This window comes from Notolabrus celidotus, chromosome 21 (genome assembly GCF_009762535.1).
Source record: "Notolabrus celidotus isolate fNotCel1 chromosome 21, fNotCel1.pri, whole genome shotgun sequence".
Classification (NCBI taxonomy): Eukaryota; Metazoa; Chordata; class Actinopteri; order Labriformes; family Labridae; genus Notolabrus; species Notolabrus celidotus.
Window position 1 is genome coordinate 19,456,318 of NC_048292.1, and position 24,098 is coordinate 19,480,415.

The window sequence follows — 24,098 nt, forward strand, 5'->3', positions numbered from 1 at the left end:
AATGAAAGATTTGGAGCCTGCAGGATCCAGATGTGCGTGTCGATAGGCTCCTCTCCTCTCCAGCCCACCTGCAGCCCGGCTCTGCGTGCCAGGCCGAGGCTCAGCAGCTCTGCAATTATCTGCACCCAACACCAACGTCCCGCCACTCGGCTCTTCACAGCTAATTGAGCTAATCTCAACTGCAGGGGACGCTCCAAAAAATAACCCGTCCAATTGCCTGAACCGAAGCACTCTAACCAAAACCAAACACCAGCTCTGTGTGAGTATCAAACAGTCAAAACTCTGCAGACACAGGTCCCTATTTAAATGCAGCCAAAGAATCAGACCGAAACAGAGACAAGAGACACGACACACAACACACGACACACGAGAAATGAAATGACACACGAAAAACGACACACGACACAGCACTGAGGCGGACTGTCTGCAGCTTCACTCCATACACAGCTGAGGAAATAAACTCTGACATGCTCAGTGTTCTCCTCTGTTAGACGCTAGCTTCCTCACTCAGTCACTGAAAACACACCTCACCCCGAGAGTCAGGTTCACATGAATCACACCGTCACTGAACGCCTCTCACTCAATTTACATTAAACGCACACGCACACTCTTAACCCTCCTTAAAGTAGTGTGACCCCTCTCAGTGAGGCAGACCCTCCTCAGTGTGACTAGAGCTCACAGTCTGACCTCACATGTGAAAAACACAATTTAATTACAAGTTACACACAAACACACACGCACACACATGCACACACACTCACACACACGCACACACACACACACTCACTCAGCGTGGTGTTATTAAAGAGGTAATTACAGGATGTGTGAAGAGAAATGTGGTGCTGAGAGGTTAATGGACGCCAAGTTTCCCTCAAAATGACATCACGACTACACACATGACAAATACACACACATTTACACACACATGACTAATACACACACATCTACAAACACATGACAAATACACACACATTTATACACACATAACATTTACACACACACATTTACACACACAATATCAGTTACATGCTGCATTCACCAGAGTTTAACACCAGAGTGCCACATCATCAGCACACATGTAAAAAGTTATGATCACAGGATTGAGGATTAATAAAGTGAGCGATGTGTTTCTGTGCACTGCAGAGTGACTGACTGCAGAGCATTGACTGTTTAAAATATGGACGTAGTATCCGTGATGTCACCCATCTGTTCCTGAGAGCTGTTTAGAAGCCAGTCGACGGCGGCAGCCATATTGGAAATGAAGAACTCAACCAGGCAGAGTGTGACGTAGTGTGAGCCTCCTAGCCAACAGCTATGTGTTCCCGACCAGGAGTCACGTCAGTCATGTCCTTATTTGGGCAAACACTTGGAATCTTAATATCTTCTGAACCGTCACGTTAGAAAAAAATTCACCCCCCATACAGTTAATTAATAAACATGTTTTTTAATGCTGCAAAGATCGTCTTTTTCCCATTCATGTCTATGTGGTTTCCGGTGTTTCTGCAGCCAGCCTCAAGCGGATTCTGGATGTATTGCAGTTTATGACACTTCCGCATGGGCTTCATCGCTTGAGACCGGAGGTTGCCGCTTGCTACAGAGTGACTGACTGCGGAGTAAGAGTTAGGTGTGTGTGTGTGTGTGTGTGTATGTGTGTGTGTGTGTATGTGTGTGTGCGTGTGTGTGTATGTGTCATGGAGGAGGGATCAGAAACATTCTGATCTGACAGAGGGATTGTATCTCAGAGCAGCAGCTGATCAGTGACACAGCCTGGATTAGTGTTTCCAGGTTGGGGAGTGTGTGTGTGTTAAATGTGTGTGTGTGTGTGTGTGTTTTGGAGGTGTGGGGTGGGGTTAGGGGGAGAAGGGTGCCCTGTAGTGTCTGGCAGTTCCGCTAGGCCGCCCACTAATTGAGAAGTCAGTGAGGGGTTCAGCTCTGCTCTGTCCAAATAAGGCCCGAGAGAGAGCAGACAGCGACCAATCAGCACGCTCAGACCCCCCATCCAACAGCTGCAGCCTGTAGCACCTCCCCTCTATCTTACAGCTGCAGCCTGTAGCCCCTCCCCTCTATGTTACAACTGCAGCCTGTAGCCCCTCCCCTCTATCTTACAGCTGCAGCCTGTAGCACCTCCCCTCTATCTTACAGCTGCAGCCTGTAGCCCCTCCCCTCTATGTTACAACTGCAGCCTGTAGCCCCTCCCCTCTATCTTACAACTGCAGCCTGTAGCCCCTCCCCTCTATGTTACAACTGCAGCCTGTAGCCCCTCCCCTCTATGTTACAACTGCAGCCTGTAGCCCCTCCCCTCTATGTTACAACTGCAGCCTGTAGCCCCTCCCCTCTATGTTACAACTGCAGCCTGTAGCCCCTCCCCTCTATCTTACAACTGCAACCTGTAGCCCCTCCCCCCCAAAGTGATCTTTAAAAACCTGATGGTTTATTTACTTCTGAGTCTGATTTGCTGTCTCTCCTAAGAAGTTTGGACTCGTGAAGTTCAACATGTTGACATATTCAGTCTAGAGTCATGTTTTTGTTTCACCCTCAGCTCACAGACTCCCCCCCCCATCTCAAAGGCTCCGCCCTCAGCTCTTAGGCTTCGCCCCACAACTCTCACACACTCATCCACAACACATCTGCGTCTTCTGTCACTGCTAGCTATTCATAGTTCAACACAGAGGTGTGTGTGTGTGTGTGTGTGTTTGTGAGAGAGAGAATGTGTGTGTGTGTGTGTGTGTGTGTGTGTGTGTGTGTGTGTTGTTAGGGGACACACACACTGAACCTTCCAGAGGTTTGGAGGATGATTCCCAAACAGCCCTGAAACAAAGAAAAGACAGTGTGCCAGAGAGGACGCTGTCAACGTGTGTGTATGTGTGTGTGTATGTGTGTGTGTGTGTGTGTGTGTGTGTGTGTGTGTGTGAGTGTGTGTGTGTGTGTGTGTGTATCAGTGTGTGTCAAACAGCAGCTCTTATCACTCTCTCACATGCTGCACAGCAGAGCAGGCAGCCAAATATGTGACAGAGCTGCAGCCAGAGAGGACCAGACACACACCCCCAAAACACCCACACACACACACACACACACACACACACACACTCACACACACACACACACACACACACACACACACACACACACACACACACACACACACACACACACACACACACACACACACACACACACACACACACACAGCTCCTCCTGATGTAGCATGAAGAGTCGCCATGACAGACATTTTCAAGTCTGATCAGCTAATGGAGCTGCAATGTCCCCTCCCCCCAACAAATCCACGATGACTAAATGCTAACACGAGGTTGCTCCCTCAGGTGGGTCCACTCATCAGGTGGATCCAGTCTTCTTGTGGATCATGTCACTAGTAGAGTCCAGTCCTCAGGTGGGTCAGGTCCTCTGGTGAGTCCAATCCTCAGGTGGGTCCAGTCCTTAGGTGAGTCCAGTCCTCAGGTGAGTCCAGTCCTCAGGTGAGTCCAGTCCTCAGGTGGGTCATTTCCCTAGTTGAGTCCATTCCTCAGGTGGGTCAAGTCCTCAGGTGAGTTCAGTCCTCAGGTAATTTGACCTGTGTTTGATATTACACTATGAGCTATACTGCAGACAGTCAGCAGGGGGAGCTCTACATGTTTTGGATTCACTTATGGGGATCTGTCATGTCGTCCATCCTTATCTGCAGTCTGTCTCAGAGCCAACATGAGTCGGACTTTCTCCAGCTCTTCGTTTCCCTCTGCTGTCTTCATCACCAGAGATGACAAACAACCTTAAACCTGCCTTCATCTGTAAAGCCTGCATCATCACTTCTCAGAGAAAGAGGAGGAGAGGAGTAGAGAAAGGGGAGGGGTAATATATGCATGGAAATGACCTGCAGCCCCCCCACAGAGAGAGGGCAGGAGGGTCAAACTGCTCCACACCCAGCTTTAATTACAGAGACAAAGAGGGGAGGAAGACTACTGCAGAGAGGAGGACGAAGAGGAAGAGGAGGAGGAGGGGAGGAGGAGCAGGAGGAGGAGGAGGAGGAGAGGAGGAGAAAATGTGTTGTGTAGTTTGAGATGTTGGATCTGCTCGGATGAATTTAACACAGAGTCAAGATTCATTACTGAGCCCCCGCTGTAGATCATGTGACCAGAGCCCCCGCTGTGGATCATGTGACTGCCCGTCACTGGCCCCCCTGATCCCCCTTGCTCCTGGGGGGTCAGGGGGGTCAGTGACGGGTGGTCACATGATGTTAAACACTCCAAAGCGACAGAAGATGATGGATGTGTTCAATTGCAGAAAGTAACTGAGTGGATGAGTTTTTCTTCACCTGGTTGATCTGCTTGTGACGCTGAATCAGATCAGCTGATCAAACACAGTCAGACCGCGCTCAGACACACACACACACACACACACACACACACACACACACACACACACACACACACACACACACACACACACACACACACCCACACACACGCGCACACTCAACACAGAGGAACAGGACCAAGTTTGTGTGGAGACTTTAGGACGTGGTCGTTAAGAGACAACCGTCCAACATGGCCGCACTTTAGCTTCATGCCTTCCGGAGTCAGGAGCTTTGATCTGCAGCTGATATAAAGGGTCAACATACAGAGACACCTGAACACACCTGTCAGAGGAGGAGGGCTCTACAGAGTCCAGAGCACCTCCATCAGGTGGAGAGGTTTTCACTGAGCTCATGATCGTCCTGTCAGTTAAACATCCTGGAGAAGTTCTGATGGTTCTGAAACAAGATGATCTTATTCAAGGTCAAACTGAGAGAGGGCACACCTGAGCCGTCTCTGAACCATCACCAAACACGTCACAGAGCGCGGCAGCAAACACGTCACAGAGCCCGGCAGCAAACACGTCACAGAGCGCGGCAGCAAACACGTCACAGAGTGCCGCAGCACGTGAAGCTGGAGCAGGTAAACATGGAGTCTGTCTGCTCTGATTCATGACTAACTGTTCATCATTTACTGCAGCAGGTCTGGATATCATAGAGACAGGCCTGATGGTCTCCCTGGGAGCAGCAGCCCTCCTCCTCCAGACCTCTCCTCTGAGATGGTCCCACTCACAGACCGGCTGAACATCAGACTCTGACAGAGAGGGAGGAAACACGTTCTCGCCTCGATCCCTGAGATCTGACACAGAGCAGGCTGCAGAGTGGCTAGCACAGAACACAGACTCAGTCGGTGGGAACATGCAGGTTAGGGTTAGTGATTCAGTGATCTCTGCTCCAGCAAACAGACTGACTGTAGACCTCTGGGCTGCAGACGACTGACTGAGGAGAGACTTCCTGATGCTGGGTCACCTGCTCCGTCTGAGTCCTCTGGAGGGGTGCGGGAGGGAACATGAGTCTCAGGTGAACTGTACTCATGATGTTTTCTCCTCCTGCTGCAGAGCCAACATGATGACATGATGCCCTCTAACCTCCACTGACCCGCCGGCTGACCCCGCCTCCCCAGGCGTTTATATCTAACGCTGTCATCTCGAGTATAACGGCAGAGAGAGAAAGTTGCAGCTCGTCCTCTGCATGAGAGGTACACTCACAGCCGGGCAGTGACATCTTCATTTCTCACAGCTCCCTCTCTCCCCCATGCATTATTCTTGTTTTAAGCAGCGAGGCTCCTCAGGGGGAGGCAGAGGGGGAGGAAGGGGGAGGATTGTTTTACAGCACACCCAGCTGTGGCCTACTTGGCTCGCCCGGGGTGCTTTACGGCGAGCGGGGCTCAGTGACCCCTTGCTCTGGCAGTTATTAATAATAACACATGCTGGGGAACAGTTCACCTTGTAGCGCCGTGTGTATGTCCAATCTACGGGGGAGGGAGGGTGGGAGAGAGAGAGAGGGAGGGAGGGAGGGAGGGAGGGAGGGAGGGGAAACAGAGGAGGAACACACTAAAGACATCAAAGTTTCCTCATTGTGAGTGATTAGAATCAGGTAATTGTCTCTGAAGTGATGGAGGTTTGTGTGCATGTGTCTGAGTCTGTGTGCGTGTGTGTGCGCGTGTATGTGTGTGTTTTTCTGTGTTTTTGTGTGTGTGTGTGTATGTCTGTGTGTGTGTAGAGGCTCTTGGTTCGCTGAGTGTTTCTTTGTAATCTGTAGCAGCAGATTCAATCAGAGTGAATGAAGCCACACAGAAAAGAGCTGGACGCTCAGAATTCGAGGAGAGCTGTTTAACAGGAACCATCACCCACCTGAACCTCTCTCTGTGTGTGTGTGTGTGTGTGTGTGTGTGTGTGTGTGTGTGTGTGTGTGTGTGTGTGTGTGTCTGTGTGTCTGTGTGTGTGTGTGTGTCTGTGTTTGTGTGTCTGTGTGTGTGCGCACACACAGGGACAGAGTTAGTGATGATGGTGGCATTCAGCAGCTCAGCAGGCTCTCTAACCTTTCATAGAAGAACATCCTTCAAAACACCCCGGCAAAATAAAACACAGCACAGGTGCAGCAGAAGCAGAGCGTTGAATAGCTGAGACTGAAGGAGAGGAAAAAACGTGGATCGGTTCTGTTCATACAGACGAGTTCAGTTTGTGGTTCTCTTTGAACACCTGTAGAGTTAGATCTCCCATCATCAATGATCTCTGACTCTGTTACCTCTGAACTTCCTGCAGCTTCTCCACAGACAGCCTCACCTCTAAACTCAGAACCTCTGATTCACCTGGACCTTCAGACACACCTGACCAAACCTCCTGCCTCTGTCGTCCGTAGTCAATCTGTGGTCTGTAGTCAGTCTGTGGTCTGTAGTTAGTCTGTGGTCTTTAGTCAGTCTGTGGTCTGTAGACAGTCTTTAGTCAGTCTGTGGTCTGTAGTCAGTCTGTGGTCTGTAGTTGTCTGTAGTCAGTCTGTGGTCTGTAGCAGTCTGGTCTGTACTGGTCTCTAGTTATTCTGTGGTCTGTAGTCAGTCTTTGGTCTGTGGAGAGGTCTGTGGTCTGTATTGGTCTGTGGAGAGGTCTGTGGTCTGTAGTTGTCTGTAGTCAATCTATGGTCTGTAGTCATCTGTGGTCTGTAGTGGTCTGTAGTCAGGCTGTGGTCTGTAGTCATCTGTGGTCTGTAGTGGTCTGTAGTCAGGCTGTGTTCTGTAGTCAGGCTGTGTTCTGTAGTCGTCCGTAGTCAGTCTGTGGTCTGTAGTGGTCTGTAGTCAGTGTGTGGTCGTCTGTAGTCAGTGTGTGGTCTGTAGTCAGTATTTGGTCTGTAGTCAGTCTGTGGTCTGTAGTGGTCTGTAGTCAGTCTGTGGTTGTCTGTAGTCAGTCTGTGGTCTGTAGTCAGACTGTGGTCTGTAGTCAGTATTTGGTCTGTGGTCAGTCTGTGGTCTGTAGTCAGGCTGTGGTCTGTAGTTCTCTGTAGTCAATCTGTGGTCTGCAGTCGTCTGTGGTCTGGAGTGGTCTGTAGTCAGTCTGTGGTCTGTAGTGGTCTGTAGCCAGGCTGTCGTCTGTAGTTGTCTGTAGTCAATCTGTGGTCTGTAGTCATCTGTGGTCTGTAGTGGTCTGTAGTCAGTCTGTGGTCTGTAGTCATCCGCAGTCAGTCTGTGGTCTGTAGTGGTCTGTAGTCAGTCTGTGGTTGTCTGTAGTCAGTCTTTGGTCTGTAGTCAGTCTGTGGTCTGTAGTCGCTCTGTGGTCTGTAGCTCTGACAGACGTTCAGGTTTTCGTGTGGATCAGGTGAGTTTGTTGGCTTCATGTCTCTGGGCTCAGATAAAACTCTGGCTTGTGTTTCTGACAGACTGATTTACATACCTATCCATACACCTACTGTTTGTCTGTGTGTGTGTGTGTGTGTGTGTGTGTGTGTGTGTGTGTGTGTGTGTGTGTGTGTGTGTATGTATGTGCGTGCTTCACAGAGAGCTGAATGTTATTACACATGTGTTATCTGCTCCTGATAGCAGCTCTAATAAACGTGTTGACGCCTCTGTGAGTTTACAGTCTGAGGAGCAGCGTGGAGGAAAATTGAAGTTGGATTAAAAAATGAAGAACAGATAAATAAATAAATAATGTTCTCCTGCTGCGCGCTTTAAATGGATGCTGCCTGAATTTACACTTTCCATTAACTGATGCCCAACAGCTTCTTCACACTGCACCGTGTGTGTTTGGGTATGTGGGTGTGGGTGTGTGTGTGTGTGTGTGTGTGTGTGTGTGTGTTGTGGTAAAATCAGCAGTGGTAGAAACGTTCACTTTTGCTCTCAAAGGATCATTTGTTGATAAAATGTTCTAACTGCAATCCTGCCCCCCACCCCTCCCCACACACACACACACACACACACACACACACACACAAACACACCTACAAACAGGTCATGTGATCACCCAGCTGCAGCGTTTGGTTTTTGTACAGGATTATTCTTCCCTCTCTGTCGGTTGGATCACATCGCTGCTGGTTGTAGACCCCCGAAGATTTCTATTAACCCCACGATGTCAGGACTAATAACACGCAACCCTGCTGAGCCGGGGGAGGAAGAGGAGGAAGAGGAGGAAGAGGAGGAAGAGGAGGAAGAGGAGGAAGAGGAGGAAGAGGACATGAATCCTGACTTTGAAAGCTTGAGTTTAATATTTACTGAGTTACATCAAACCATTGTCTCCTCAGCATGTTAAAAGATCACTCTGGGTGTGATCTGTCGCTTAGCAACTAAAAATAAATAAATAATAGTTTTGGTAAATAACATCTCATTAAGCTTCCACTAAAGTCCGATCTAAATTAAAGTTAGTTAGTTAAAACATTATTAAATCAATAATATATTGTTATAATAAAAAATAATATATAATTACAAACAACTCACATCTTTACGTACGTAACCTAACTCATGTCTTTACTGATATACACTAACTCACGTCTTTATGAATATACACTAACTCACGTCTTTATGTATATCCACTAACTCACGTCTTTATGTATATCCACTAACTCACGTCTTTATGTATATCCACTAACTCACGTCTTTATGTATATCCACTAACTCACGTCTTTATGTATATACACTAACTCACGTCTTTATGAATATACACTAACTCACGTCTTTACATACGTAACTTAACTCACGTCTTTACATACGTAACTTAACTCACGTCTTTACATACGTAACTTAACTCACGTCTTTACATACGTAACTTAACTCACGTCTTTACGTATATCCACTAACTCACGTATTTATGTATCTAACCTAACTTGCGTCTTTACCCACATAACTTAACTCACCTCTTTACATACCTAACCTATCTCATGTCTTTACGTATATCCACTCACTCACATCTTTACATATATCCACTAACTCACGTCTTTACGTACATAACTTAACTCACGTCTTTACATACGTAACTTAACTCACGTCTTTACATACATCCACTAACTCACATCTTGACCTACGTAACAACTGACGTCTTGACGTACATGACCTAACTCACATCTTTACATCTATCCACTAACTCGCGTCTTTATGTTTATCCACTAACTCATGTCTTTACGTACATCCACTAACTCATGTCTTTACGTACATCCACTAACTCACGTCTTTACATACGTAACTTAACTCACGTCTTCACGTATGTAATTTAACTCACGTCTTTCCGTACATCCACTAACTTACTTCTTTACATACGTAACTTAACTCACCTCTTTACGTATGTAACTTAACTCACGTCTTTACATACATCAACTAACTCATGTCTTTACGTACGTAACCTAACTCACGTCTTTACATCTATCCACTAACTCACGTCTTTACGTACGTAACTTAACTCACGTCTTTACATACCTAACCTAACTCACGTCTTTACGTACGTAACTTAACTCACGTCTTTACATACGTAACCTAACTCACGTCTTTACATCTATCCACTAACTCACGTCTTTACGTACGTAACTTAACTCACGTCTTTACATACCTAACCTAACTCACGTCTTTACGTACGTAACTTAACTCACGTCTTTACATCTATCCACTAACTCACGTCTTTACGTACGTAACTTAACTCACGTCTTTACATACCTAACCTAACTCACGTCTTTACGTACGTAACTTAACTCACGTCTTTACATACCTAACCTAACTCACGTCTTTACATACATCCACTAATTCACGTCTTTACATACGTCAACTAACTCATGTCTTTACGTACATCCACTAACTCACGTCTTTACATACGTAACTTAACTCACGTCTTTACGTACGTAACTTAACTCACGTCTTTACATACGTAACTTAACTCACCTCTTTACATACGTAACTTAACTCACGTCTTTACATACATCCACTAACTCAAGTCTTTATGTATATCGACTAAGTCTCGTCTTTACGTACGTAACCTAACTCACGTCTTTACGTCGGTCCACTAACTCACGTCACATTGGAGGCCATGTTTTAATGTCTCTTCACCTTCCTGCAGCGTTTGATGCCAGGGACTGGTGGTGTGTGTTTTTGCAGACATATTATCTCTAACAGAGTGATCTCTAACAGAGTGATCTCTTACAGAGTGATCTCTTACAGAGTAATCTCTAACAGAGTGATCTCTTACAGACTGATCTCTTACAGAGCGATCTCTTACAGAGTGATCTCTAACAGAGTGATCTGTGTGTCTCTTCATGAGCTCAGAGCCCTCACTACAGTCTCCATGCAGACAGTGAGTCTGTTACTGATGATGTCAGCCTCCTGATATAACACAACAACTGAAGATATTCAGATTATTCTTTGTGTATCTGTGAAGCTCTGCAGGCTCAGGTAATACTTCATGTTGATTTACTTTAGCTTCACTCCACTTCTCCTCTTTTTATCTGACATCTGAACAGGAGGGGCCTCTCAGAGGACAAACACACTCCTGAACGTTTGACATGATTTCAGCCTCTGAAGCTTTTAGATCATATATTCACACGTCTCTCAAAGCGGGAAGTTATTCCTGTCCGAGGGAGGCGGGACCTGAAGCAGAGAGGTCTCTGAGGTACCTATGTCACGTTTAAAGATATCAAAGATGGCGATGAAGCAGAGTCTGACTCTGACAGGCTGTTTTCAAACCTCCTCCTGTAGCAGTCCGTCCTGATTCAGTCTAAACTCAGTCTGTAGTTTGTGAACCAGAGTAAATCTGCAGTCTGATAAACTCTGATTCAGAAACATGTCTCAGTAATCAGCGGACTAGTCTCCCTCACGTACTGTTTCCCACAATGCACAGCGCTAACACTCTCCTTTAGTCTGCATAAGACGGGGGAACTCAGTTTTTATGTGCTGTGTAAATTATTGAATTCCATATAAACCACTTCTTAACTTTTTAAATCATTAGTGATGCTAAAGAAGCAGTTTATCTCTGTCAGCTTGGACGTTGTTCACTTCTGCTTTCTGAAACTGAAAATCCAGCGACGTCTGACCCAGCATCCTGCAGACCAGATCCATCAGAACAGACAGGCGGTTTCGATATCAGCTCTGGTCTTTCCAATGCTGCGTGTGATTGGACGTATTCACAGTCTCAGTGAATGAGAGGAGGATGAAGCAGCTTCATTACTGCACAGAGATCTGTCACATGATGTAACCCCCCCCCCTTGCTGAGGTCACTCATAAGATCACCTTGATGCTTGAGTGAGAGGCTGGCAGGACGAAATCAGAGGTATGTCTGTGTGTTTGCTCTAAACTTAGTGAACAAGTCAGAGTCTCGCTCACTCTCAGGAAAAAAAAAAAAACCTTCAAATATCTCACTGTCGCTGAAACTAATTCAGAGCGCTGCAGTGACGCCGGACGTTTGGGACGCAACACACACGCACGCACGCACGCACGCACGCACGCACGCACACACACACACACACACACACACACACACACACACACACTATCTCACACACAGTCTGGCAATCAATACATCACAGAGGAAAATAACCCGTCCTGATTGGCTGTTTAGACGTGTGGGTTCATGTCACTCTGCTGCACGTTGGAATTAAAATTCTTTAACATTAAATTAATAAAAAATGAAACGTCTATAATCCTTAGAATCAATTCACGCCTTTCTAAAGGCGGCTGATTTTATGTTACCAAAATAAAATAAAATAAAATAAAATAAAATAAAATAAAATAAAATAAAATAAAATAAAATAAAAATAAGATAAAATATCACTTAGAATCAAAATGAAATGATTTCACATTTTAACCATCAGTTGTGAGTCACAGCAGCTCCGTCTGATTCCTGGGAGGATGTAAATGTTGCGTCAGTCAGAGGACGGAGACAAACCCATCTGTCTGTGTTTGACTCCATACACACATACACAGAGAGAGAGAGAGAGGACCTTCACCTGAACTCTGTGTGTGAGCCAGCGTGCGTGTGACATGGTGACACACTGTGTGTGTGTGTGTGTGTGTGTGTGTGTGTGTGTGTGTGTGTGTGTGTGTGTGTGAGTGTGTGAGTGTGTGTCTTACCGTAGGTAGTCTCTCCGGCACAGGATGAGGTTGGCCTTGGTGTAGAGTGTGGAGCCCACCTCTCCCAGTCTGCAGTCGCAGCAGGCACACTTCAGACAGTCCTCGTGCCAGTACTTATCGAGTGCCTTCAGCAGGTAGCGGTCCTTGATCTTCCGGTTACAGCCGGCACAGCCTTTAGGCTTGGTGTCCGGCTGGACGGAGAGCATTTGTATACCTGATGGACAGAGAGAGAGAGAGAGAGGGATTTATGACAGTGATCTGACAGTGAGGAGGAGGACGACGAGGTGTGTAACGGTGACAGAAAGATGCAGAAACTGTAAAACAACATGAAGCTAAACATGAAACTCTCAGTGAGGAGTTTAAAACAGTTTTTATCTGAGAGTTAACGTGAGCTCAAACACAGCTCCTCTCTGATACACATGAAGCTGAAATACTCTACATTAAAATATGACAAACATTTAAACTGAAGGAATTTATGAACTAAAGAAGACCAGCATTTTTAAAGAGAGGACAGAGAGAGGACAGAAAGGACAGAAAGAAGAGGGAGAGAGAGGACGTCATCTATTACTGCTAAATATCCAAACACAGAAACACTTTATATTAAAGAAGAGTTTAAAGTGAGAACGTATCAAAAACAAACACACACATGGGGCGCTGGTTGCCTAGCGGTCTAAGTATCGAGGCTATAGTCCTCATCGCAGAGGTCGCCGGTTCGACTCCAGAACAGTCGACCATTTGCTGCATGTCTTCCCCCTCTCTCTACTCCCCACGTTTCTTGTTTCTCTTTGGCTGTCCTGTCCATAAGGGCAAAAAATATAACTTAAAAAATTAAAAATAAAACACAAAAACACACGTATGAAACTCTAAAATAAAACAAATTAAAGGAAACAAATCATCTCTGATAACACACCCACACCCACACCCACACAGTGTGTAGTGTTTGACAGTCATAAAATAAAGAGGTGAATTATTGTTCTGTGAGTTATGTTAATATAGACTCTTATTATAATAAATAATAAACATAATTATATTTAAACATTATGAGGAATAAAATAATTCTTCAGTTTTAATATTGTTGTTTTATTTTACTTTAATGTGTAGAGATGATTTTATTGCTGTTGGAAAGAATAATGACCCAGCTTTCAGACGGGAATCTGACAGATCAATCGTTATCAGTATTATTCGATTATTATTGTTTTTGTTTCATTATCATTTTATTATTAGACTATTATTATTATATTAATACAATAATAATAATAATTAGTATTTTCAGTATTATAATAATTATTGTTAATATTATAGTTGATAACATTATTTTAAATAGTGATATTGTTGTTATAATTATCATTATTATTATTAATACTATTATTGTAATAATAATAATGATGAAGTCATTGTTATTAATTTAATTATCTTTATCATTATTATAATTTTTAGTAGTTGTATTATCATCATTATAATTTTTATTATTAACACTGTTATTAATATAATAATAATTATTATCATTATTATAGTTCCTATGATTTTTATGGGTATATAATAAATACTATTATTAATAATAGAATGATATTTTTTTATTGCCGGCTCTGACTGAGGTCATATTAAACATGTTGGTGTTTCATATTAAACATGTTGGTGTTTCATATTAAACGTTTAAGTGTTTAATATTAAACATGTTAGTGTTTCATGCATCATAGTTAGCTGTTAGCTCATTCAACAGGAGCAGACTTTAACTAGAATCAGAGACTCAACAGCTGCTCACATAAATCACTGCCTCATTCAGATCCTGATTATCATCATCCTCAGAGGAACAACACACGGACACATTCAACAAACACTGACACATTCAACAAACACTGACACATTCAACACACACAAGGTGAGAGAGGACGTAAACCTAACCCTAACCCAGCTAGCAGACAGAGAGGAAGAAGAAGAGGAGGAAGAAGAGGCAGCCGTCGGTCACTCTGGGTTCAGAGCAGTAACAGTTTGAATGTTTGAGCCCACACACACACAAAGAACACTTTCTCTCCTCCTGACCTCCTCCGTGTGTGTGTGTGTGTGTGTGTGTGTGTGTGTGTGTGTGTGTGTGTGTGTGAGGGGGCGTGGTGTGTGTATTGTTTGTCCTGAGCTGACTGAGGAGAGTCTTTGTTGGCCCCCCAACACCGGGCTGAATTAGTATTCTCCTGCTGCTCCCAGAGGAGTGGAGGCACACCCCCACTCCCCTTTGTCCCGCTCACAACACACACACACACACACACACACACACACACACACACACCCTGGCTCTGTGTAACTTTTACTTTGAGCCCCTGTCTCTCTGAAACCTGAAATCTGTCCCAGAACGTGTCAGATGGACAGATGAGGAGAGAGAGAGAGAGAGAGAGAGAGAGAGAGAGAGAGAGAGAGAGAGAGAGAGAGAGAGAGAGAGTCTGCTTCTCTGCCCTCCCATGAAAGTTCTGGATCTGTGTCTGTCAGAGCAAGTGAACTACAGACCTCTAGGTACTCATCAGAAACATGTCCCCTCATATCAACATGGTTCCCCTCAGACCGTCCTCTACAGACCGCTCAGACGAGAGGAGAGGAGGAGGGGAGGATGAGAAGGAGTAGGGGAGGATGAGCAGGAGTAGAAGAGGAGGAGAGGAGGAGAGGATGAGGAGGAGAGAGCTAAGCAAAAGCTTCAATTTCAGCAGCGGAGAGAATCAGAGCTGCGAGGAGCCGAATCATTTCTGATTTGTTTGTGTGCTGGCTCCTCTCCTCCTCTCCTCCTTCTTCCTCTCCTCTTTCTTTCTCTTCTCCCTCTCGAGGCTGCTGTCGCTGCCAGTCCGGCCACATGCAGCCCGCCGTGGTCCCGGTGTGGTCCCGGTGTGAGAGGAGGGAGTGTGAGAGATGAGCGGAGCAGCTATTTTAGCCGCAGCTGTTCCAGAGATGCTGACATTTCACCCGATCAGTTTAATTACTGTTGCCATGGCAGCGGAGAGCTGTAAAGGCCAATAACGGATTTAAAACACACACACACACACACACACACACACACACACACACACACACACACACACACACACACACACAGTCAACCTGCCGTGAAGCGTACACATACCAGAATCTGAGACTGACTGCAGATCTGTTACTCACTGGCTCATACACAGATCCGGATCGGGGAAGACCGGGTCAAATCCGGACCAGATCTTTCGACGCACACGCGCTGTTTTTACAAACACACACACCTGAAACGGCCCGTACACACACACACACACACACACACACACACACACACACACACACACACACACACACGTCTTACCGAAACTTTTGTCCCTTTTCTGCATTTGTTGAGCCGCTGAAGCCTCCGAGGCTCCACTATGCAACCCGGAGCCGCCGGACCGGAGAGCCGCTGTCTGCAGCGAGGCGGCCGGGATCAGGCAGCCGGAATTAGGCTTTGTTGGCGGGGGAGAGATCCAGCGCGGCGGGCACGGAGGAAGGAACGGAGGACGAAGAGGAGGACGAGAGAGCAGCAACCGTTACACGAGAGAGAGAGAGAGAGAGATAGAGAGAGAGAGAGAGAGAGAGAGAGAGAGAGAGAGAGAGACAGAGACACAGAGAGACAGAGAGACAGAGAGCTGGTCTCGGTGAGGAGCTCGAGCACCGAGCACCGGAGGAGCTGCGCGCGCGGAGAGAGGCAGGACGACAAAGAGACGCTTCACCTCCGCGCGCAGAGACCATCTGATCCTACTGAGACTGCTGCACGAGCCACAGCTGACGCGACGGAGGGAGAGAGGAGAGAGAGGGGGAGAGGGAGGGAGAGGGAGAGAGAGAGAGAGAGAGAGAGAGAGAGAGAGAGAGAGAGAGAGAGAGAGAGAGAGAGATGGAGAGAGAAAGGGGGGGGGGCGATAACGCCGCCCTCCTCCCATCATAATACCAAAATTCTGCTCTCTCTCTCTCACACACGCGCGCGCGCACACACACACACACACACACACACACACACACACACACACACACACACACACACACACACACACACACACAGCTGTAAACGGGTTTAACAATCAAATGAGCACCCCATAGCTGATTGTCCTCGTGCATAGGTCTCACCTTTCTGATCCAGGTGTGTGTGTGTGTGTGTGTGTGTGTGTGTGTGTGTGTGTGTGTGTGTGATGGTACCAAGCCACAGGTGTTCATCCACCCGCTGCGGCGCGTGCAGTGAATAACCGGAGAGATTCTCGGACGCTCCAACTGTAACACGAGGAAGGACGTCGAGGTACCCGGAAAACACCAGACTGAAAACAGACCTGACAGAGTGACCTCCTCCTCCTCCTCCTCCTCCTGCAGGAGCCGCTACATGAACAGGTAGCATCATTGGCATCATTAGTACAACTGCACCTGCAGGTTCTCTGAAGGCCCCGTAGCACGAGCAGAGCTGCAGTCACACCTGATCTGCTCCCCTCATCAGACTTTGAGGGTCCACATCAAACCAGGAGACATTAAGGAGAATTGTTTGTCTGGACCGGCTGACTGTAACCAACAACAAAAAAACTGACTGTAAACAACCGTATTCATTTTTACTCATTTTAGTGAAGTCAACATCTCTCTGTCTCTCTCTTTCCCTCTCTGTCTGCGCATGCGCTCTGTCCGGTCTTGCTGATTATGCCTCTGTGTGAGTAAAGGATGGAATCTGTCAGGGTCTGCATCAATCATGGCCTCTCCCGGGTGTGGACCGGGAGAGGCCATGTGCCTTCCCCCCCTCGGCCCGTGTCCCTACCCTGAGCCTGACAAGTTATTCTCTTAAATATTCCTGTAGAGGGGTGAGGGAGGGGGAGAGAGGGGGAGGAGGGGGAGGACACACGAGTCAATAGTTGGCATGCGGCTCCAGCCTAAACCGCGGCGGTAATGAGATGGGTCATAAAGCGGAGCTCCGCCGCGCTGAGTGATGAGCTGCATTAAAGCTGACAGCAGATTACCTGACAGTAATTAGCTTTTGTCATGGATTGAATTATTTCAGAGCGCGCTATCTCGGTAATCACGCAATTTGCTGCAGAGTGTGTGAGGCTGCCACCTCTCTCACCCTGCCTTCACTCACCGCTCCGACACTCCCCCCTCCTCCCCCTCCCCGTGAGTGGAGGATGGAGGCAGCAGGGTGGAGGACACGCGGAGAGGAGCGAGCGGTGCTGCGAAAACACGCGCTCAACACACCGCTCGCACCTGCGCGGACACCGCGGAGAGGCTGCGTTGAACGACCCCAACCCTCCGCCCGTAACGGAGACATGAGCGAGGATCTGCATGCAAAGACACGGCCCCACTACCTCCACACACACACACACACACACACACACACACACACACACACACACACACACACGGAGCGCAGCGGCTCTGTTAAACCTCTCAGCCCGGGCAGAGGACGCAGCGCTTTGCTTGCGCCGCGCTCATTACGCGCAGCTCTCGCTCTGCGTCTAGGGAAACAGAACGAAAGTCTTACCTTGAAGTAGAGCCAGGAGTGCACAGAAGAAATCCAGCGGACTGTGTGTTCTCTGGAAGCAACGAGTCCACAAAGAAGCTCTGAAGTCCAGCCGGGCTGAGGAAAGTCTGCGGCAGGAGTTGGAGAACAGTTCGGCTCAAGTTTTCAGGATGTCGGGTTTAAACGTCCCGGTTCAGCGCTCTCTCCTCCTCCTCAGCGTGTCCCTCCTCTGCCTCAGTGTCCCTGTCTTCTCCTCTTCCTCAGCGTGTCCCTCCTCTGCCTCAGTGTCCCCGTCTCCTCCTCTTCCTCTCCTCCTCTTCCTCTCTGCTGCTCCGGTGTGTCTGTGAGGTTCTCCGGCGGAGGAAAGCGCTGCGGAGTGGAGCCTCCTCTCCTATTTAAGCCCCTCCAGCAGGTCCCCAGTCAGCAGCACACTCCAGCTCATCCAAGAAGCTGACAAGCAGCGTTAGGGAAGGCAGCGCATGTTGCTCTAATGGACCTCATTAAGCTCTACTTACAGATGTTCTCTTAACATAATTGATCTGCAGCGAGTTGAGAGGACGGCAACCTATTCCCCAGCCCCCAATTATGGCCCGGTAATTAGATCCCCAACCTCCACTTCTCCACATTCACCCTTCTAACATTCCGAAATATCAAAGTATCTCTTTCTCTCAAAGCGACCAGCCCCCTCCACCCTCCACCTCACCTCCCTGCCTCCCCCCTCTTCCCCCCTCCCACCCACAAGACACTATTGACAGTCAGATCTGCTAACCTTTGTAGTGCAGCCAGACTTAGCAGTGACAGAGCTCACTCACTCCTCGGCTCCTCCTGTCTCTCCTTCTCTCCTCCACTGGGAGGCACAGAGGGGGAGACAGAGAGGGGTGAAGGGGGAGACAGAGAGAGGAGAGGGGGAGACACTGAAGGAGAGCAAAAGAGGAAGGAAAAAAGTCAGTTAGCACTTCTTGCCATAAAGGCTGCGATGATAATATCTGTCGGGGGAGAGACTTTTAGTCTTTTATCTTAAATAATTCCTCTGATGTAAACTTTGAACAGACACAGAGAGGAGGGGGAGGACCGGTGAGCACTGATAGTGCAGCTTTTATAATGCCAATCAGAGCCCCGGCTGTCACCCGGCTAATTAACCAGAGAGCTAAAACAGCAGCTGAGAGGAGGTGGAGAGAGAGGAGGTCAGTCTAACGGAGAGGACTGAGAGTGAAGGAGAGGAAGCATCAACTTCATCCTGTCACTGCTGAACTGAGGTACCTGAGAGGAAACACTGAGGGCTGAGACCAGCTCACAGGTTCACCTCAGGCAGCTGTTTCTAAAGACCTGCAGAGTCCAGAACCAAACATCACTGACGTCTGCAGAGCAGGACGAAGAAGAACACAACGCTGAGACATGACTGAAACCAACGTTTACAAAACAAGAGAGAGAGGGAGAGAGAGGAGACGTGGGGAGCAGAGAGCGAGGGGTGACATGCAGCATAGAGTGGAGGTCGGGAATCGAACCATGGACCGCCGTGCTGAGGACGATAGTCACCGTACGAGAGATTCAGTATGTCCTCCAGGACTTAAAGCTCTTCTCTTGATCCTAACTCTCTAATTTTACCATCAGGAGGAAGTAGTGTTTGTACCTTTTCAAAATAAAAGCATATTTGTCATGAAAACAGGAAATAAAGTAACTCAGTAAAAAAGAAAGCAAAAATAAAAACCTCACAAATCAGAGTCTCTCTCTCTGAAGCTTCAACAGGAAGTGGTCACTGAAGCCCCGCCCACAGTGAGACCCGTAAACTCCACAGCTGAGGACCAACAAGGACAGGTGAGCAGTCTGCAGTGACATTTCAACATGGGGCTCTATGGGGACTGACTCAATGCAGGAGACACACTCTAGTGGACACTGGAGGAACTGCAGGAGAAACTCTAGTGGACACTGGAGGAACTGCAAGTTTTGAGATTTGCTGCTTTATTTTGAGTTTATTTATAGCTATTCAGTCTGATGAATCCGCCCGGAGCACAGACAGGAATCTGATCCCGTATGTCACACTAAGCTCTAAAACAACAGGTGAACACACACAGAGAGCGCCCATCATCCTCCCTCCTCTTTATTTAATCCTGTGTGACTGAAGACATCGTGTCTCTGAAGACTCAGTGCAGGCTGCTAACCCGGCTCTCTGGATCCAACAGCTCTCTGGTCTCTGGATCCAAAGCTCTCTGGATCCAACAGCTCTCTGGTCTCTGGATCCAACAGCTCTTAGGTCTCTGGTCTCTGGTCTCTGGATTCAACAGCTCTCAGGTCTCTGGATGCAACAGCTCTCTGGTCTCAGGTCTCAGGATTGAAAGGTTCCATGTGAGGATGATAAGGATACAGATGTTTGTGTGATCTCCGTCCTTCAGTCTCCTCCCTGAGGATTTGACATTTAACTTGAGGACACTCCATCCTCCTCCTCTTCAGTCGAGTCCTCTCAGGCCATCCAGAGTCTTAAAGATCCTGCCCCCCCCCCCACACACGCTCACACACACACACACGCTCACACACACACACTCTCTCTCTCTCGCCCCGGGGAATAAGCTGGGGGACAGTCCGCACTAACGACCAGCTTCTCCTTAAAGACACTCAGTAATTGCTGCCACTAGAAGACCTTCAAGTGGGGTCAAGGGATCGGTAATTTTAATGACAACTCTTCTCCCCCGCAGGCCGACTCTGTCTTTGGACGGAGAGAGAGAAGTTCCACAAAAAGTCTGAGAATCACCTTCAGTAATAGGTCAGCAGGGAGCCGTCCCAATCTAAAGACTAGCTGGGCCAAAGAGGACTGACCCCTCTTATTACTCCAGCGAGACTTAATGGAGATTACTTAATTCAAGCGCCTTTTCATTTAGAGCGAATAAAACCCGAGCAGCAGCAGTCAGAGAGCAGGGAGCGAGGTAATAGACTGTCTCATTCTGCGACTCAAAGGAGAGACAAAGGAAGGGAACACACGCTCCGGTTAGAAAAACTAACGTACGGACGATTGTCGTATCTCTATTGCCCGTGATGTGTAGATGCAGAAGGAATCTTTGTGACACTGGCTTGCTTGCATAGTAATATGTTTATTACAAGAAAACAATACCAGTATCAAACAAGCACCTGGAATGCTTGGGAGAACAGCTCTGCAAATCTACTGACTCCCAGAATGCTGTTGACCAACACCTTTTATAGGTCTGCGAACTAATGACATAGCCTACTACCAAGCCCAAACTTATCTTAACATCCAGTTATTTATTGTACTCTCCTGGGCTCTGCTGGCCTAAGGGTCACAGAACTTGTCCATGCAAGTCACTAAACAGGAAGGGGGTCTCAATCTAAGTTTCCTTGAGAGTCTGAGACAACATAGGTTTCTCCTTAACTTGTTTTATGTCAGTTATTTTATGTCAGATACTTCACGATCGTCTGCTCACCAGCAGGACGGCTGCTCCAAAACAAAGACGGAGAACCAACAAGATCATCGTCACGTCCGCGATAACGACGCTTCAACGTCTGAAATACAGATTCTAACACGAGGAGGTTGCTCTCTTTACTCTCTGACCTCAACTGTGACGCCATCTTTATGACTGAGGCTAAAGGCTAAAGGCTAAAGTAAATGTGGAGGCAGAACCAGGATACTGTGGTCCTCAATGTGCCATCATGTAAACAACCCTCTCATCAGAAGAAGTCCCTCTCAGTCTGATAGGTTGGGTTCCAGCTGCAGCTTCCTGAATCATGATCTACAGAGCTGACAGGTACTTTAAAACAGACTCCTAGAGAGGAACCTTAAGAAACTCTAAAGGTCCTGATACCTCAAAACGGATCAGGGCCATTATTGTTGATAAAGACACTACAGGGTTCCTTAAAACTGATGTTAGGGTATCTTGTTATGTTTATTTATTTTCACAAAGATAAATAATGTACAGAGCAGAAAGAGGCAGAAAACTCAGAGAGCTTATTTGAAGCCTCCACCCAAAAAGTGTTCTTATTCAAAAATTAATTAAAAAATACTAAATTCATGAAAGGTTAATGAAACAGACACCAAAGGGTACCTAAAAACAGCTAAAATACCCCAAACTGTACCTTTAAACAGCAGCTGACGGGTACCTCGACACACCTGTCTAAGATAAATCTTTTACAGAAACTACGTGGTTTCTTTATAAACATGAGCAGATATTTTAGCTCTGGGGTTCCATGAGACAACTCACAGAGATGTAAAGTGCACCTTAACACAGACGTTACAGACACTAAAGGGTTAAACAGAGACTGATGGCACCTTAAACTGGGTCATAAAGCACACAAGAGGTTACCCTAAAACAGATGCTGACACGTTAACACACTACTGTGCTCAAACACACTACTGTGCTCAAACACAACACACACACACACACACACACACACACACACACACACACACACACACACACACACACACTCCCTGGTGTGTTTGGATCTTTTTGAAGGTTCACCTTGAGCAGCGGTTCAGGTCTGCTCCATCGATCCCCTGGTCCTGGTCTCCTCTGGTATCAGGGCTGAAATGACTGGTGTGTTCAGGACGGAGCTCTCTAACAGACTGCCGGGTACCTCAGCACCAATCAATCAGCCTTAATCCAAAACCAATTTACTCCGCCTGAAGAGGAAAATATCTTTTAATCTCTCCCCGACAATCCCTGATTGCTGTGGCGAGCGGCGTCTGACAGTCAGACCGAGCAGAGCGGGATGTTTAGATTGGACTGAGGTTTGCCTTTTTTACACATGAATAAACGATCCGTTTAAAACCCGAGGACGACCACACTCGCTCCCTCAGAAACCACGCTTCAGACACCTGAGCCACGTTTACCTGCTCTGAAAGAAGAGACACAGAAACACAAAGGAGAGAGAGAGAGAGAGGTGTTCATTTTTATTCATCTCAGAAACCTTTACACGCTCACCTGCAGTCTGCTCTGCCACTACACAGGTCTCCATGATACACACCTGTACACACCTGAGTGTTTGTCTTTACATTTTTAACTTTGTTGTTGTTAATGTTTGTTGTTGTTTGTGTTTACAGGTTCATTGAGTACTTCATGGTTCAGGTTGTGTTCCCTCCTGTTGGTACGAGCTCCTCTGACAAACAGCCTGCTGCCAATCATAGATGACCTTTAAGCACCGCCCACAGGAAGTGGGAGAGACCATAGAGGTAAAGAAAGAGGGGGTTACCTTCAGCTTCAGAGACCACACACAGTTCAATTCTCTGTGTGTGAGTTTGCCCCCCCACATGTGTTTATGACAGTCCTGTCCTCTCTCTTTATAACTCCACGTGTCTCAGGTGACGGACGTCTCTGATGAAGTCTTGTTATTTTAATGAATAATTTCTTGAGTTTGATGAAATGATTAGTTTTTGATCTTCAAACCTACATTAAAGATGATTTGATCTCTTCTCCAAACCTTTGTCCTTTTCACCACCAGACCAGCAGAGGGCAGTAAGACAGAGACGAAGGCCTTTCAACAAAGATGACACCATAGAAGGAGACAGACAACCGACGTCATTATGAGCGATGCGACAGTTAGCCTGTTTGCATGAAGGACATTCCTCTTGTCCTGTTTTTGTTTTACTGCAGATGGATTCACTGAATCAACACTTTGAAGGAGACGAGCATGAGAAGTAAAGACGTTTGAACACGCTTGATACGCTCGACTGAAAGTGATGTTGGTATGACACTCAGAGTTCTCTCTGAGTGTGGCTGAAACTACACACCTGATGGAAACAGATCTTTGCCAGGTCAATGAGGCGCGTAGTCAGGATGTTTCACTTCTTCTCACAGGGACCCCCCCGATCCTCTGTTATGTATGTGTACGTCTCTGCAGGGACACAGACACGAGGTACAGTAAGAGAGTCAGAGCTGCTCACATCCACTCTGTCTCTCTCTCTCTCTCTGTGTGTATTTGTTTGTGTGTGTGTGTGACTCTGTTAGGAGGAGCCGCTCTGTGTTTATGCAGGGGACCATCCGGACTCCCTGTCTCTCCATTAGTCGTCCGTTCTGTCCGATCGCTCACTCGCTCGCTGAGAGCAGCTGATGAGTCAGAGAGCTGCGGATGATTTCCCTCCTGGTTCGGCTCAGGTGAGAACTTTGGACCTGTGAGCAGGAATACTGAGGCAGAGGAACAGATACTTAAATAGAGGTATCATCTGGGCTGTGTGGTGTCTCCTGCAGAGTCAGGCCCTGGTCCCGGCTCTGAGTCGTCCTCTCAGAGTAAAGTGTCCCTCTGAAGGACGTCTCCTATGTGTG

General features: G+C 47.1%; 1 protein-coding gene and 1 long non-coding RNA gene across 9 annotated transcripts in view; one reads left to right on the forward strand and one right to left on the reverse strand.

Annotated features, from left to right (window-relative positions):
* Positions 1 to 18,026, reverse strand: part of lmo3 (LIM domain only 3) — a 23,960-nt gene extending 5,934 nt beyond the window's left edge. The window contains exons 1-2 of one of the 7 annotated variants that reach the window (XM_034672984.1): positions 17,854 to 18,026; positions 12,375 to 12,588 (exon numbers count right to left, since the gene is read on the reverse strand). In XM_034672984.1, the coding sequence (XP_034528875.1) occupies positions 12,375 to 12,580 (206 nt within the window). In that variant the 5' untranslated portion in view covers positions 12,581 to 12,588; positions 17,854 to 18,026. Of the gene's footprint in view, positions 1 to 12,374; positions 12,589 to 13,020; positions 13,071 to 14,870; positions 15,338 to 15,474; positions 15,601 to 15,678; positions 16,058 to 16,538; positions 16,652 to 17,853 lie in introns of those variants that run through there. The other 6 variants (XM_034672983.1, XM_034672979.1, XM_034672985.1 and 3 more) reach the window with 6 other exon arrangements.
* On the forward strand, positions 16,489 to 23,911 carry LOC117804675. 2 transcript variants are annotated; one of them, XR_004629215.1, is made up of 5 exons: positions 16,489 to 16,724; positions 19,570 to 19,647; positions 22,880 to 23,008; positions 23,278 to 23,656; positions 23,784 to 23,911. It is a non-coding gene; the product is annotated as an uncharacterized LOC117804675 (long non-coding RNA). The 2 variants fall into 2 exon arrangements; XR_004629216.1 differs by lacking the exon at positions 19,570 to 19,647.
* The last annotated feature ends 187 nt before the right edge of the window (positions 23,912 to 24,098 follow it).